The sequence below is a fragment of the Quercus suber genome, unplaced genomic scaffold, assembly GCF_002906115.3.
Source record: "Quercus suber isolate HL8 unplaced genomic scaffold, Cork oak 2.0 scaffold_1138, whole genome shotgun sequence".
In the NCBI taxonomy this organism is placed as follows: domain Eukaryota; kingdom Viridiplantae; phylum Streptophyta; class Magnoliopsida; order Fagales; family Fagaceae; genus Quercus; species Quercus suber.
In genome coordinates, this window is record NW_027070541.1 from 54,540 (window position 1) to 71,147 (window position 16,608).

Sequence of the window (16,608 nt, forward strand, 5' to 3'; positions counted from 1 at the left end):
GGTTGTCAGAAAAAGCACCACCACAATTATTTTCACTTATTTTTAAAAAGAATTATATCTTAGGACATGTATCATTTTTTTCACATAAGACTTTGTGTCCTTGTAATTTTGCAAGCCAATATTTTAATATTAGTCGGTAACTTGTGCAGCACACCAAAAGTTTAACAAAATATACTTTTTTTTTTCTCTCTCTTACATATTCTTTTCTATAGATATTAATAGACATTTATTATGATTATTTTTGTATATGGAATTATACATTCTACTATTTTTCTTTAAAATGATGTTCCAAGATTCCAATGAAGACATTAATAATAATAATAATAATGTGTAAAATTGTGAGATTTCAAAAAGGTTATGTGGTATAGTATTATAAGCACAACCATTTATTTTATTTTATTTTATTTTTAAATATTGAATGGTGGGATGGATACTGGATAGTTCAATATACAAACACTCATACGTCATAAGAACAACCATAATTACTATAAAAAATACTTAGGTTATGTTTAATAATAGTTTTTATTTTCTATTTTCTATTTTTTTTTTGGAATATAAAGAAAAAACAATTTTCTTGTATTTTTGAAATAAAAAACTTGTTTGGTTAGTTGAAATTAAAAAAAAAAAAGGAAGTTTTTTGAAAAAAAAAATAGAAAATACTAAAATATGTTGTTACTAAGAATTGAACTCTAATGCTAACTCATTAAATGAGACAAATTTATTAAATTAAATACATTTTTTTATTAACTCTTGAAGATTAGAAATTGAAAACAACATTTTGCATGTTTTTAGTTTCTTTCACAATTTGGTTTTGAGAACATTTTTTGTTTTCTGTCCATTTTGGGTTTTCAGACAAGTTTTTTATTCTCAAAAATAGAAAATTATTTTTAAAAACATAAAAAAATGGAGAAAAAACAGTTACTAAACATAACCTTATTTAATAGTTGGGTCATGCTAACGAGTGCCCTTAGGGCACTCGTTAACAATCCATTTTAGGAAAGTTTTAACATCACTTTTTTGGGAAATGAAAAAAGTTGTCAAAACATTAATTGTTTTTTTTTCCCCATAAAAATTTTCTTTAACTGGATTCTTAACCAGTGCCTTAAGGGCACTTGTTAGCATTTCCCTTAATAGTTTTATATAAAAAAACAAATATCATAATTACTTATTTAATATTTTTATGATAGTTCAATCCTCCAATAGTTTTATCATAATTACTTATATAAAAAATAATTATGATAGTTCAATATCATAATTACTCATTTAATAGTTTTATATAAAAAACAACCATATATAATAAATACAATTAATATATACCATAATTATCAAATTTTATATTTAATATATTACAGAGAAACATAATCAATATAAATGTCTATTAATAACTATCATAATTATCAAGTTTCATATTTATATTCAAAATAAAAGAGAGATAAAATAATTTTATTCTTCAATAAAATCATATTTGGGTAACTTGCAAATTATGCCCTTAAAGTTTGGGGGTTTTTGGATTTTACACTCTAAAGTTTCAGAATTTGGATTTTATCGCCTGAAGTTTAAGAGTGTCTGGATTTTACACCTTAACGTTTTAAAATTTGGAATATACCCCATAAATTTCAGGGGTGTTTGGATTTTACTCCCTAAAGTTTAGAGGTGTTTGGATTTTACACTTCAAAATTTAGGGGCATTTGGATTTTTTCATGCATTGCATGAGTTGTTAAGTGTTAACTAGTTTTTTCTTAATGGAAAACTATATGTAAAGGAAAATACCTAGGTACTTCCAGAGTATAGTGAAATAGTACTCACTCCTCTCACATTCATGGAGGACTCCACCATAAATGTGAGAGGAAAAAGCAACATTTATCATATTTCGGGAGTATCTAAGAATTACTCATATGTAAAGATAGTTTTTTCGTGTTTTCATGTGTTTAGCAATATTAGAAAAAATGAGTCAAAAGAAAATTATCTCTACATTTATCTTATTTAGCTTGGCATGAGATAGAATTGTTTTCTAGAAGTGGAAAACAACTCTATCTCACTCATCAAACATAGATAGAGTTATTTTCTTTTAGGAAAAAAAAAAAAAAAAACTCTTTCTCAAGCCAAGCAAAAAAAGGTAAGTCAAAACAATAATTTTCTAACTCATTTTAAGATTGCTACCAAACATACGAAAATAAGATAGTTTATTTATTTATTTTTTTGGAAAATAATTCATTTCTAAGAAATTTTTAATGTCAAAACAAGCAGAGCAGCTATAGGAAACCTTATGTGAAGATATATATATATATATATATTTTTTTTGTGTGTTTTCTTGAGTTTGGTAGTGTGGGGCCAGAAAATCGAGTAGCCAAGGCCCATTTCAACCCAGGCCCAGATGGCCCATGCCGAGAACGCACGATGGGTCCGAGGATGACCCTATCCCCGGTCGTCCGAGACCTCGGTGCGGAGAAGGGCAAGCTCTGGGCGAACCGTCACTTCTGCATTGAATATGTTCACCTAACCCCTCTGGCCGCATTAATGGGGATGTAACCTCTTGCCAGGGCGACATCGATCAGGGTGAACCACTTGAGCACGGATATGACCTTTGATGGGATAGGCCGTCAGGAGGAAGGCCAATAGATGATCAACAGGAGGAAGAAGATGGGGATATATAAGAAATGTGAGCAAAATGTAAAAAGGGGGGCCTGAGAGGTCGCTGGGGGGGAGGGGAAGAAGAAGCCTCCTCGGCCATGGGCCGAGGAGCATCCCCCAATTGTAAATTGTTCTAAGTACCTTTTCAATGAAAGAGAAAGGTGTTCATACTTCGTAAACGCCGGTCAGCGCCTAAACCTTCAACCTACTCTCTACAAATTCATTGTTCTGGGTTCGTTGGGCCTTTAACCCATCTCTTTTGGGCTTAGGCAACAAAAACTGACCCTACAATTGGCGCCGTCTGTGGGAAGGATTAGCGCGCCGGCCGGCGCAACAGGCGACGGTTCTAAGTAATCGTTCTATGAAAGATTGGTAGCGCGCAAAAAAGAAAAAAAAAAAAAAAAACACTGCAGAAAGATAAAAGTTCGAGACAGAAGATTCAACAGCAAAGAAAGAGAGCTCGATATTATTTCATAAAAAGAAAAGTTACAGATTACAATCAGAGGCTCAGGCAGGCGTGCTTTACAACTATTCCTACCAGCTAGTTCTACAATCAGAGGCCCAGGTGGACCCGCCCTAAAACTAGCTAGAGGGAAGTGTCAACCCGTGCTTTTATTGACATCAAGAGAATGGGAGAACTTGACAATAAAAGCAGGGAGGGGGGAGGGCCAGCTTGTTTCAAGGCCACCAACAACTCCTTTCTCGGTGCGGCGGAGCTTGAACAAAGCGAGGAGCAGATGTAGGGGCACCGGGACGCCTTCCCCCGTGATGTTCCCTTGATTCTCTCCACTCCTCACGAGCGTTGGCCGTTGGAGACGGTAACACTCGAGCACCAGCCATGGCATGAGTTCGCACGTCTCCTTCGTCGGGGGTGTGCTCCGAGGAGAGACATTAGGTTCTTCAACAACATCCCTCCGGGCCACCGTGCATGGCGCCATCGGGGTTACGCCTGGACTCTGCCGCATCGGAAGCCCAGTGGGGGCTGCGGCCACAATGGCTCTTGGCACAGATGTCCTCACACCCGCCCAAAGCCGCCCCATATCTACTAACTCCGGTCACAATTCCGGTGAGGTTATTAAAGGGGCTTGGGGAGCTGAAAGGGTGTGTTCTTTCTGTTTGTGTTGGGAGGTTCATGGAGTATGGAGAAACCATCCCCCCGGAAAGCCTTATATAGAGGATGAGGGTTGGTGAGAATTAATCCACGCAGAATTCGAAAAGAGAGTTACCAACAGGGCTAATTATGAGGCCACCAAATTCCAAAAGGACCGTAGACCGTTGGATTTGTGCTAATTCACGAAGACATTAATGAAGGCGCGTCTCGCGCACCAAAACGCTAAGCGCGGAACACGAACGGCCAAGGGACGCTTCGTAAATAAAAAAAACATGGGGGCTCGAGCTGGAGGCGAGATCAACGCCACATGTAAGATCCTAATCCAACCGAAGGAGGAATCGTCTCCAATAAAGCGGTTCGAGGACAAACCCCTACTTACAGAGAAATGAAAGCGTTAGACAGAACTAAGGCACTGCATGGTCCTCGGACTCAGGCCTATGGGGAAACTACTCGCTCCTCTATACCTGGGTACTAGACAGAACCAATGTATTGCATGGTCTTCGGACTCAAACCTATAGGGAAACTAGATACTTACAGAGAAATGAAAGCGTTAGACAGAACCAAGGCACTGCATGGTCCTCGGACTCAGGCCTATGGGGAAACTACTCGCTCCTCTATACCTGGGTACTAGACAGAACCAAGGTATTGCATGGTCTTCGGACTCAAACCTATGGGGAAACTAGATACTTACAGAGAAATGAAAGCGTTGGACAGAACCAAGGCACTGCATGGTCCTCGGACTCAGGTCTATGGGGAAACTACTCGCTCCTCTACACCTGGGTACTAGACAGAACCAAGGTATTGCATGGTCTTCAGACTCAAACCTATGGGGAAACTAGATACTTACAGAGAAATGAAAGCGTTAGACAAAACCAAGGCACTGCATGGTCCTCGGACTCAGGCCTATGGGGAAACTACTCGCTCCTCTATACTTGGGTGCTAGACAGAACCAATGTATTGCATGGTCTTTGGACTCAAACCTATGGGGAAACTAGATACTTACAGAGAAATGAAAGTGTTAGACAGAACCAAGGCACTGCATGGTCCTCGGACTCAGGCCTATGGAGAAACTACTCGCTCCTCTATACCTAGGTGCTAGACAGAACCAAGGTATTGCATGGTCTTCGGACTCAAACCTATGGGGAAACTAGATACTTACAGAGAAATGAAAGCGTTAGACAGAACCAAGGTACTGCATGGTCCTTGAACTCAGGCCTATGGGGAAACTACTCGCTCCTCTATACCTGGGTGCTAGACAGAACCAAGGTATTGCATGGTCTTCGGACTCAAACCTATGGGGAAACTAGATACTTACAGAGAAATGAAAGCGTTAGACAGAACCAAGGCACTGCATGGTCCTCGGACTCAGGCCTATGGGGAAACTACTCGCTCCTCTATACCTGGGTGCTAGACAGAACCAAGGTATTGTATGGTCCTCGGACTCAAACCTATGGGGAAACTAGATACTTACAGAGAAATGAAAGCGTTAGACAGAACCAAGGCACTGCATGGTCCTCGGACTCAGGCCTATGGGGAAACTACTCGCTCCTCTATACCTGGGTGCTAGACAGAACCAAGGTATTGCATGGTCCTCGGACTCAAACCTATGGGGAAACTAGATACTTACAGAGAAATGAAAGCGTTAGACAGAACCAAGGCACTGCATGGTCCTCGGACTAAGGCCTATGGGGAAACTACTCGCTCCACTATACCTGGGTACTAGACAGAACCAAGGTATTGCATAGTCTTCGGACTCAAACCTATGGAGAAACTAGATACTTACAGAGAAATGAAAGCGTTAGACAGAACCAAGGCACTGCATGGTCCTCGGACTCAGGCCTATGGGGAAACTAACCGCTTAATTAGACCATGGTGCCGAACAGAACGGAGGCATCGCATGGCCCTCGGACTCAGGCCTACAGGGAGGCTAACTACAAAATATCCCAAGTTAGAAAAGGACCAAGCCCCACCTGGCCCTTGAGAGGCAAGAGAGCTGCCCATGCATACGTTCTCTCTCCTTATCATCGTTACTGGCGCAACTGACCGACATGTAATTCAAGCTAAAGTCATACAGATCTAAGGAAGAAAGGAAAAGCAGGCAGCGTGTACACAAATAAACAATTTATATAAAGGGAAATCAAATTTGCATTACAACGATGAGTTCGTAAAAATTGCATGGCAAGAGCCACAGTACATAGAAGAGAAGTATGACAAAATAAAATGACGACGTGAAAGCAGGACGAGCCGAGATGCCGGGGAGTCTACTCCTCTTACTCAGGTTGGACAGAGGCAACCCCTGACCCCTCCGAGCCCTGGCCTAAGGGGATGGTCTGCGGGGGTACGGCGAGAGCAGCTACTTCCTCAGTGATGGGGGCTAGATCATTGGAAGGGATCTCCACTATCTCTGGGGGCACCTCCTCACCCGACCCAGTTCAGTTGCCCGCGCCTCCTCAACAATCTTCCCAACCTTAGGGCCCTCAGAGGCGGCCTCACGGATAGCAGGGGGGTAATACACACTCTCTGCCTTCCACAGGACGGACGTGGCCTCCACCCTGGCTTGTTTGAGGGCCTCAGCCCAGACCTGCGAACAATATCGCCTACACACCCCCGGGACTTGAGCCTTGTAGGTGGCCTCTACTGCAGCCACCCCATCAGCGTAGGTTGTGGTCTCAGCCTCCTCCTTGGCATGCTCGGCCATCTCCCTGCCGTAGTCAGCCTCGTCCTTAGCCCGCAGAACCTGGTCTCTGGCCCATTCGGCCCCCCCCTGGGACTCCTCGGCCTTTGCAGCCTTAGCCTGCAAATCAGCGATTAGACCCCTCGCGGCCCGCAATTGCTCCTCCGCCTCGCCCAGGCGCCTCGTCTGCTCATCGGCCTGAGTCTGGGCACCCTTGAGACCAGACAGAGCATTATCCCGCTCCCTGGTCACCGCCGTCAAAGCCTCTCGGGCCTTGGCGAGATCAGCCTCAAAATTCTTCAGGGTTCAGGTGGCTTCGTAGCGCCAAGCACGCTCCCGTTTGAGGTCCTCCTTCTGGTCATTCGCCGCCCCCTCCAACCTAAAGATAGCTTGGACGGCCTGTCAGAGTAACCAGTGTGCTATGAGCCCTATAAGAGGAAAAGAGTGGGAGAAGAGTTGAGGTTGTAGCCCTTACCATCCCCACATATCGCTTAAGGCTGAGGAAGACCTGCTCGCTCGTCAAAGAGTTAAGCTCAGCCATGTCCGCCGGGAGCAGCAGGCTCCTCTCTAATGCGTCTGCTACGCACCTACCTTCACCCTCGTTGAAATCCCTGAGGGAGGCGTTATCCCTCAAAGGCTCCCCACGGAGCATCGGGGCTGGGAGCCAGGCCTGGACCTCGGGGGAGGTGGTGTCAACGACCTGCCTCTCCTGGCTCGGGTCGCCTATCTTAAGCTGCTTGGACGGCCGCAGAGTAGTGTCCTCCTCCTGTGAGGACACCGTCCTATCCTCCATGATCATTTTACCCTTATCCTTCTTCTTCTTAGAACCAGCAGGCACGGCCCTAGAGGGCGAGCGCGTCTGAGAAGGAGAAGGAGGAAGCTTCTGCCGAGCGGAAGTCGACTTAGCCTTCGAAGGAGAGGTAGGAGTTTTCTGTTGGGACTCCCCCAGCTGACCCTCAAGCAGGTCCAGCAAATTGGTGGTAGGGCTCCTCTTATAACCCATTGTCAGTCGAGGAGGGGCTGCTGAAGCCAGGAGGTCTGCTTCACTCAAATTGGGATCACCCAAGTCCCCGGGAGGATCCTCGGACTGATCAAGCTGAGCGAAAACTTCAAACGCGTCCCCTTCCCCCTCTGGAGCTTCCTCGGCGGCCTCGGCAAACAGTTGGGAAGAGGAAGGGACAGCTAATGTGACAGCTTCCTGGTCGGAGGGCTCCTCGGGGAACGAAAATTCGTCCTCGGTCACAGTAATCCTCTGGAGTCGAGGATCGTTGGCGAGGATGGCGTGCTTCGGAACCGGAAACGATTTCTGGGTAGGTGTATAACCCAAAATTATGTGGGCGGCCCTAACCTGGTTGTCGTCCTCGTTTATGTACACCGGTGCCCTCAGTACCTTTTGTAAATCTTCCCGGTTGATCAGATGGAAGTGACGCTGGAAGGTGTGCAGGTTTGCAAACGGAAAGCACCACGACGTTAGTAAAAAAGAAAGGGGGTAAAGAAAAAAGACGAGAGCTTAAAACCCTATTTGTCTCCCACTGCCCCACTTGGTGTTCCCTCTGTTGTTGGGCAGTGAAGGCCATCGCGCCACTCCCATGACACGATGAGGAAATCCTCATAGAACCCCTTGCTGGACTCGAGGAAGCACTGAATGAGCCGCACCCTGTCGTCTCTCGTCTTTAGGTAATACGACTTGCCCTTAAGAAGCTGAAGATTGTAACACCAGTTCACATCATGGTGGGTCAACCTCAGCCCCATCTTCTCGTTCAGGGCATCCACACAGCCCAGAATCCTAAAGACATTTATCCCACACTGGGTGGGGGCCAACCGAAAGTGCATGAGGTAATCCCTCATCACCGACCCCATGGGGATCGTCATCCCCCCTTCAAGGAAGGCGACTACGGGAATTACCACCTCGCCCTCCTGCCTGTATATGCGCCACTCCCCGTCCTCACAATGTCTCAGATTCACATTGCCAGGAATTTTATAGTCGGTAATGAATTTCTCCATTGCCTCCTCAGTATCGACGTATTTCTTAAATCTACCCATCCTAGTAGACGCCTAAAAGAACTAAGAAAGAACAAGCGAAGTAGAAAAAGGGGCAAAGAGAAAGAGAGACAGAACAACTTACAGGAAAGAGGAAGGGCTCCTCGGACAGGTTTTTGTGCTGGAGGTACTAACAAGAGTGAGGCTGAACTCAAGAGGGGCGCACGAATATTCTCGATTACAAATGAGGAACAGAAAGAAGCGGTTCGTACGGATATTTATACCCCAAATCGAGGAGCCAAGCGGGTTTTCCCGCTCATAAATGCAAGACGAATCTCCGCCATTGGATGAGTAACGCCTCATTGGACGTAGGGAGCACAGAGCCGTTTGAATTTAATGATGGACACGTTATGTGCTCCGAAGCGTCAGCGACGTGCCCTTGGCAGGTGAATGGGCCCCAGCACTGACGAGGGGTGGGGGGGTGAGGCCGAGGATGTCAAAATCCTTCTCCCCGCCCGAGGATGCGTGCAGCAAGATTTTGAGGGGCTATTGTGGGGCCAGAAAATCGAGTAGCCAAGGCCCACTTCAACCCAGACCCAGATGGCCCACGCTGAGGACGCACGATGGGTTCAAGGATGACCCTATCCCCGGTCGTCCGAGACCTCGGTGCGGAGAAGGGCAAGCTCTGGGCGAACTGTCACCTCTGCATTCAATATGTTCACCTAACCCCTCTGGCCGCATTAATGGGGGATGTAACCTCTTGCCAGGGCGACATCGATCAGGGTGAACCACTTGAGCACGGATATGACCTTTGATGGGATAGGCCGTCAGGAGAAAGGCCAATAGATGATTAACAGGAGGAAGAAGATGGAGATATATAAGAAATGTGAGCAAAATGTAAAAAAGGGGGCCTGAGAGGTCGCTGGGGGGGAGGGGAAGAAGAAGCCTTCTCGGCCATGGGCCGAGGAGCATCCCCCAATTGTAAATTGTTCTAAGTACTTTTTCAATGAAAGAGAAAGGCGTTCATGCTTCGTAAACGCCGGTCAGCGCCTAAACCTTCAACCCACTCTCTACAAATTCATTGTTCTGGGTTCGTTGGGCCTTTAACTCATCTCTTTTGGGCTTAGGCAACAAAAACTGACCCTACAGGTAGTATTAAAAAATAGTGGGTCAAAGGAAAATTTTCGTGGAAAACAACTCTATCTTATGCCAATCTAAATAGGGTAAGTTAAAAAATATTTTTCCAACGCATTTTAAAGTTGCTACAAAACATAGAAAATGAGATAATTTTATGAGAATTTTTTTTTTTGGGAAATGTTTTGTTTTCTAGAAAATGTTAATGTTGAAACAAACAGAGCGTAAATTAAAATTGAAGAACAACAAACAATGAGGGGTTTAAAAGAATAAAAAACAATGAGAAGTCTTTTTTTAGGGCAGGGGGCAAAACCTAGTTTGGTATTTTTTTTCAAGGACAATTAAATTAAATGCAATTATGCATTCGAATTGATTTGAAAAGATTAATGTAGTACACCTAAGATACTATACCTAAAGTATTTATTTATTTATTATAATTTATAGTGAAATTCTTATTAATGCTACTAGTAATGCGAGGGCTCACAAAGTTTGTACATAACAATATTTTCTGGAATATTTACAGACCATGGATGGTTTTCTGTAAGGCTAACCATCAACTAATTTGAGCAATGGAATTAAGATTACACTAATACGTGAGTTCTAGTTTGCGTAACTAGTAAAGTCTTGTGTTGTCGAATAAGAGATTTGATAGTTGAACCCCACTTACACTAAAAATCTATTAGTGTATTGATTTGATGATAAAGATCAATCATCAAGATTTGATACTATAGATTGAAACTCTATTGCACCTAAAAAAAAAAAAGAATTGCATTGATAAATTCAATCTTATTAACTATGTGTTCTATATACATTTATTATTTTTTTGATAAGCTCTATATACATTTATTATGATTGACTTTGTATGGAACTATATGTTCTAATATTAGGTGTTTATTATGATTGCGACTTTAAAATGGAACTTTATACTCTAAAATTAGGTATTTATTATAATTATGCATGTATATGAAATTAAATATTCTTTTTTGAAATCCTGAAATTAAGTGTTCTACCATTTAGAGAAAATATAATGCACTAAAATTCTAATGAAGGGTTTAAATATAGAATAGAATTTAAACTTAATTGAAAGATATATATATATATATATTAAAATAATGATGTATAAAATTATAAGACATCAAAATTAATGTGGTATATAATATTATGAGAATAAACAAAATTCAAATGGTTTCGTATATATATATATATATATATTACAAATTATAGATGAATCAATATCATTCTTGACAAAGAACTTAGAAAAGAGGAAAAGAAAATGACCTCTCCAATTAGCTGGCTATCAATCTTGGTAATCCCTCTACTGGTCACCTCTCTTTTCTACCAAGCTTCTAATGCAACAATTGAAGTGAAGGCTGACCAAGCCTTACTTGATAGCATTTGCCAGCAGACCGAGGACTATGACTTTTGCATGTCAACTTTTCATGGAGACGAACGTACTGCTGTAGCTGATCGAGATGGTCTTGCCCTCCTTTCTATTGCTATAAACACTGATACAGTAGAAGCTACCATTGATCAAATCCCAGATATTCTTAAAACGCTCACTGACCCACAGGATAAGTATCGAATTCAGAATTGCCTTACCGATTTTAGTGATGCGCTAGTGCAATTGAGAGCTGCATACACGGCTTCAAGTGCAAAGTCTTATCGGGAAGTGATAGGTTTTATTGCGGATGTAGCTAGGAAAGCAGTCGATTGTGATGCTGAATACAAAAAGAGCCCCCCCATACGTGAATCACCGATATCAGATAACACTCTCAAAGTGACTAAGCTAACTGATATTACTTTCGCTATAATTAATACTATCATTTCAACATAATGTATATGTGATCTATAAATTTTTTTTTTTTTAAAAAGAATTTTCAAGGGTCTTGTAACTCAACTGATACTTTTCGTTATTTCCAATAGAGATATTTAAGGTTCAAACATGTTAATTGAACCTTGAATATTGAATCTGTTGAATTATCAAAATATGTACACCTCCACCTTTAACTATTGAATTATCAAAGATAAATTAAATCTGTTTGTGTTAATATTTATGTGTAATCACCTCTCTCTCTCTCTCTCTCTCTCTATATATATATATATATATTTATATAATATCATTTTGTTGGTTAACTTATTTAATATTTTAATAGCTTAAAATCACAACTAAAATTGAAAAGAAGAATATCAAATACTTAATTAGTTGATTTTTTTCACATAAAAAAAAAAAATAGTTGATTTTTTATTTTATGTTAAAAAAACTGGAATATAATAAGAAATGACTTCATATATATTATATTTACCTAAGTCTTGCTCTAATTATAAATATATAACCACTATTTTAGTGACGAATGTTTTCTTTAAATTTGTAATGTCTATTTACGTTTTATTTTCCTTTTTTTTTTTACACCATATTTTTATAACCTGTTTCTTAGAAATAATGGTTAGAATCCTAGATGAAAATATTATCTTGTAAATATGGTTTCCGTCCTTAATTATCAGTTTGACGCTCATGAGCATTTAACATATTCATATTATATAATTAAGAAATAAATTAGGCATGAAATCTTATACACAATTTCCTTGTTAATGTAATTCCAGATATTATGTGACATATATATATATATATATATATTTTCCTAACAAGCAGCTACAAATTTGTTAAGATATTATATATGATTTGTTCAAGATTCTAGTAAAAATGAAAAATCTACCGTGATTCATTTTCCTTTTCGTTTTATTTTTCCCAAAATTTTCCATATCTCAATTTATTATTTTGCCTCATTATTCTCGCATACAAATATTTGGGGGAAGTTTTAAATTTTTTTTTAGGAAGAAGCCCGCTATAAATAAATAAAATAGTTCTCTCTTTGCAAATTCAAGTTATATTGTCTGATCAATTCCTTTTCATTGGCTGGTTTATTTGAAGCTATTTCAATGGAGTATCAGCATATGCCATCACCTTCGGTAAATATATCTTCTTCTTCTTCTTTTTGGACCAAACATACTTGTTCACAGTATCAGTATGTATATGCATTTTCTTTCTATTTTATTAGTATTATTTTTAAAAAAAATTTCTTTGAACAATGATCCTCTCCAATCAGATTTGTATCTTGAAAGTGGAGATCACTTGTTGTGATGAATGTCCCATTAAATTGAAGAAGAAGTTGCTGAAGATCAAAGGTCTGTCTTGTTTTTCAATACGCAGTACCTGTTTGGAAACAACTTATTTAATTTTTTGTTGAAATTTTTTTATAATTTTCTTTATCTTTTTCACTTGTACCATATTTTGTCACATGTGATTGATTTAATTTTCATATTTTTAATTAGGAGTGACTTCAGTCAATATTGATTCAAAAAAAGGGACCATCACGATTATAGGTGACATAGTTCCTACAATATTAATGCAAGTGTTTGAAAAGATTGGCAAACCGGCGGAGCTTTTATTCTTTGAGAAGTCCCCCTCACAAGAGAAAAGTGGTTCTAATGTCAAGAACAATGTCCAATTTGCATGCGATGATAATGATGATGATGATGAGTATGTATCCAAAAGGAGCAGTACTACTCGCAGCACAATGCATGGCATCAAAAATGGCTGGGGTGGATGTAACAGCAAAGTTGGTCGTGTCCCTCCCCCTAGTAGTTCAAGGTTGTTTAAGACACCATGGCCTGCATATAGATCACTCTCAAGGCCATTCCTTAATTCGATATGGCATGGTTTTCCAGTGCTTTCTCGACAACCACCACCTCCGCCATCACCATATGGATGCTTTCTATCAAGGCCTCCACAAAAATACAATCCCATTACCCACTACACAAGCTATTGGGACAATTACCACCTTTAATTGTGAGATATAGCTAGGGTCTTTCAAGTTGCTTTTTTCATGCATTACTCAAAGTTATTATTAGACATGGCATGGCTCGTGGGGTTTTTTTTAAACAACCACCACCACCACAGGTAGCATATAGATGTTCTTTCTATTTCCGTTTGTTCTCAAGATTAGATAACGAATTATCACTAGTGTCTACCTCACCTTTTTTGTGTGTGAGACTGTCTCCTTCTCACCTTTTTTGTGCTTGAGAATGTATGAGAACACAGATAATTGAAAGTAAATTTATGGTTTATCATGTTTTACAGTCGCTGTCATCAATGATTGAGACCATCTTTTGTTGCTTGGATTTGAATATGTGGCACAATTTTACAATCTATCAATTTTTTTTAACCCAAGCTCATAGCATGTTACATGTTTGATTATCAATTTTATACAACATAAGTACAAGGAGTTATACGAACATACCATTAGCTTTCTCTCCCATCACACAATTGCAAGTCGCAGCTACTGTTCCTTTGACAAACTTATTTCAAAGTATCTAATTTTTCTTCAATCCATTGCACTAATCCGGATGGTTCTTAGTTCATCCTAGAATATTCCTTTCTAGTTACTTAAGAGGATATTAGGTTGATTACCCTTAAATACCTCATCCACACAAGCTTCACAAAAGATTGTCGTTAGAGAACTCTCAGATTTGAGATATTTTGGGAAGATTTAGTGTTGAGATTTGAAGTCTCCTTTTTCTTACCCATCTAAACAAAACATAGGTTTATTAATGATGTAGCATGATGATCCATAAAAAATTAGGAACAAAAAAAGCTTTAAGACAGATCAATTGGCACTACTGGTCTACTGCAACATGGTTCATACCATTATTTCATATAGAAAAAGGCTTCTTCTTTTCCCCTAAAAAATAATTCTCAACTGAAGCTTTAAGACATATCAATTAGCAATACCATAACAATCCCAACAAAACAGCCATCTCAACTTAAAACCCTTTAGTTGTCAGTACTAGCAACTAATGAAGTGAAAGGCAATGTAGCAATAAACTAGTTAAGATGATGGGCTGAAAAAACATGGAAAGAAATATTAAAAAAAGAATTGAAACTTTTCAACAGTAGAGGAAAATATACTGCAACAGAGGATTATATTTGCTATTTAGAACAGAACATGTTCAGTCACAAGATTTCACCATTTTCACACCTAAGAAAAAAAGTCTTTATAAGTTACATACTTCCTCTCAAAAAATTAAAAGAAATAACAGGAAGCAATAGGGAACACTAACCAGAATCACTCAATCAAAAGGAATAGCCAAAGCAAAAATTTTGGAACTTGATTCAAACAAAACCTTAGTGCTATTCAATTGAAAGACAAAGTTTGCATCCCAAAGTTTCAATTTCAATACAAGTCTTTCTCCAAACAGTAAATCAGATGAACACTTCCCATCAATTCTCACAATAGTATAATTGTTAACATAAATTAGACAAGCGTTCGAACACCTTGAATACACTGAATATAAAATGAAGAGCCTAAAGTTTATTGCTACATTGCTTAAGTTGAACTTTAGGCTCTTCTTTAGCCTTCACCACTAATCAATAAAACTCTTACTCAAAAGTTCAGTCCGTTTTACTCCAAAGCAAAGCAAAACAAAAAAGTGAACATATATAACGGGCAGGCAGCAGCTATGTCTATGTGGTCAATTCTAAGGCGAAAATGAAACTCCTTGAATACACTTTGAATTGAAGCAACTATTGTAGGGAATATATACGAAATTCTCAGATTTGTGAGATACAAAATAGAGAAAAATATGCACCAAAGAAAACAATCACACAACACAATATTTATGTTGTTTGACAATTCGCCTACTTTCTCGGAATTGCAGTAATTTCACTATTCACTAGGAAAATTACAAGATATGACAGTACAATTTTCTCTCCCAAAATCACACACAAACCCTAATCTCCAAAATGACAGTTTTTCTATCTTATGCACATGATTCACAATGGGCTACAAACGGGCCAAAATTTTTTGGCTCAAGCCTTTGCTCTATGAACTAAGCCTCAGGAAAAAAAATCTCATTAGAAACAGTAACACTTTTATTTCGGGTCAGGTCATAATCCATATTAAACACAACTAGGCTCTACAAAGCCTAACAAATATGTCTATGCATTCCAACACCTTGAATACACCGAATAAAAAATCAAGAGCCTAAAGTTTATTGCTAAATGAAGAGCCTAATTATAGTTCAAAGTTCAGTCCACAAAGGGCCATTATTGCACTTTAACAAGAGTGAAAATCTTATTAAGTTTTAGCCATCCAACAAACATCGTAATAATAAATAGCAAAATTAGAAAAAGAAAAGGGAATGTGCTCTGCTGGATGTGATGATAGGAAAAGTTCAACTGGTGAGTGTTTTTATCTAGGAAATATTCTAGTTTCTTCGATGAGTAAAAAGTAAAATTCTATCTCTCTTTTTACTGTTGAAGTTGAATATATTGCTACGAAAAGTTGCTGCACTCAACTTCTCTAGATTTAGAAACTCATGCTCAATTATGGTATTTGTCAAAAACATCTGACCATCTATTGTCACAATACTAGTGCTATCAATATTTCCAAAAATCCTATTCAACATTCATAAACAAAGCACATTGAGATTCGTCATCGCTTCATTCATAAACTGATGGAAGATGGAATCTTAACTCTTGAGCTCATTCTTACCAAAGATCAAAGAGCTCATCTCTTCACCAAAGCTCTTGATGGCCTGCACTTTGAATCTCTACACCAATCTATTGGTGTCCTATCTCTTGACTGATATATTCTCTCATGCATTCATGCACTCCATCTAGTTCTTTATTGTTTTTAGGTTTTCTTGTTTATTTAGTGTAGACACCTCATTTTGTACCCATTAATAAATTTTAGTTCCTAACTCTAATGATGAGCTTGACATATGTCAACCATGTGTAATTAAAGAGTCCACAATAATTTGGAAGCAATCACAACTCAAAAATGCTTAAATCGCTTTGAAAATGATGATGAAAAATGTCCTTTTCTCATACTTTTGATGATAACTTTTGATCCACATATGATTTTTGAGTAAGGTTTGTTTTATTGGAAATTAGACATCCCATAATTCAATTTGAACATATATTTTGCATGATTTGAATTTATATTGAGTGAGTTGTGATCGTTTGAAATTAGGTTATCAGTATAGTTAAAATTAGGGTTTTAATTAGGGTTTTTGGAAA

At 39.2% G+C, this 16,608-nt stretch overlaps 2 protein-coding genes across 2 annotated transcripts; both read left to right on the top strand.

The window, feature by feature from the left end:
• The first annotated feature begins 10,803 nt into the window (after positions 1-10,803).
• Positions 10,804-11,364, top strand: LOC112039182 (pectinesterase inhibitor 5). The gene has a single exon (XM_024072036.1). It carries the CDS (start codon positions 10,804-10,806, stop codon positions 11,362-11,364), a length of 561 nt encoding a protein of 186 aa, XP_023927804.1.
• Positions 11,365-12,616: 1,252 nt separating this feature from the next.
• On the top strand, positions 12,617-13,375 carry LOC112039183 (heavy metal-associated isoprenylated plant protein 32-like). Its single transcript, XM_024072037.1, has 2 exons — positions 12,617-12,713; positions 12,861-13,375. Exons 1-2 carry the CDS (start codon positions 12,617-12,619, stop codon positions 13,373-13,375), a joined length of 612 nt encoding a protein of 203 aa, XP_023927805.1.
• Positions 13,376-16,608: the final 3,233 nt, after the last annotated feature.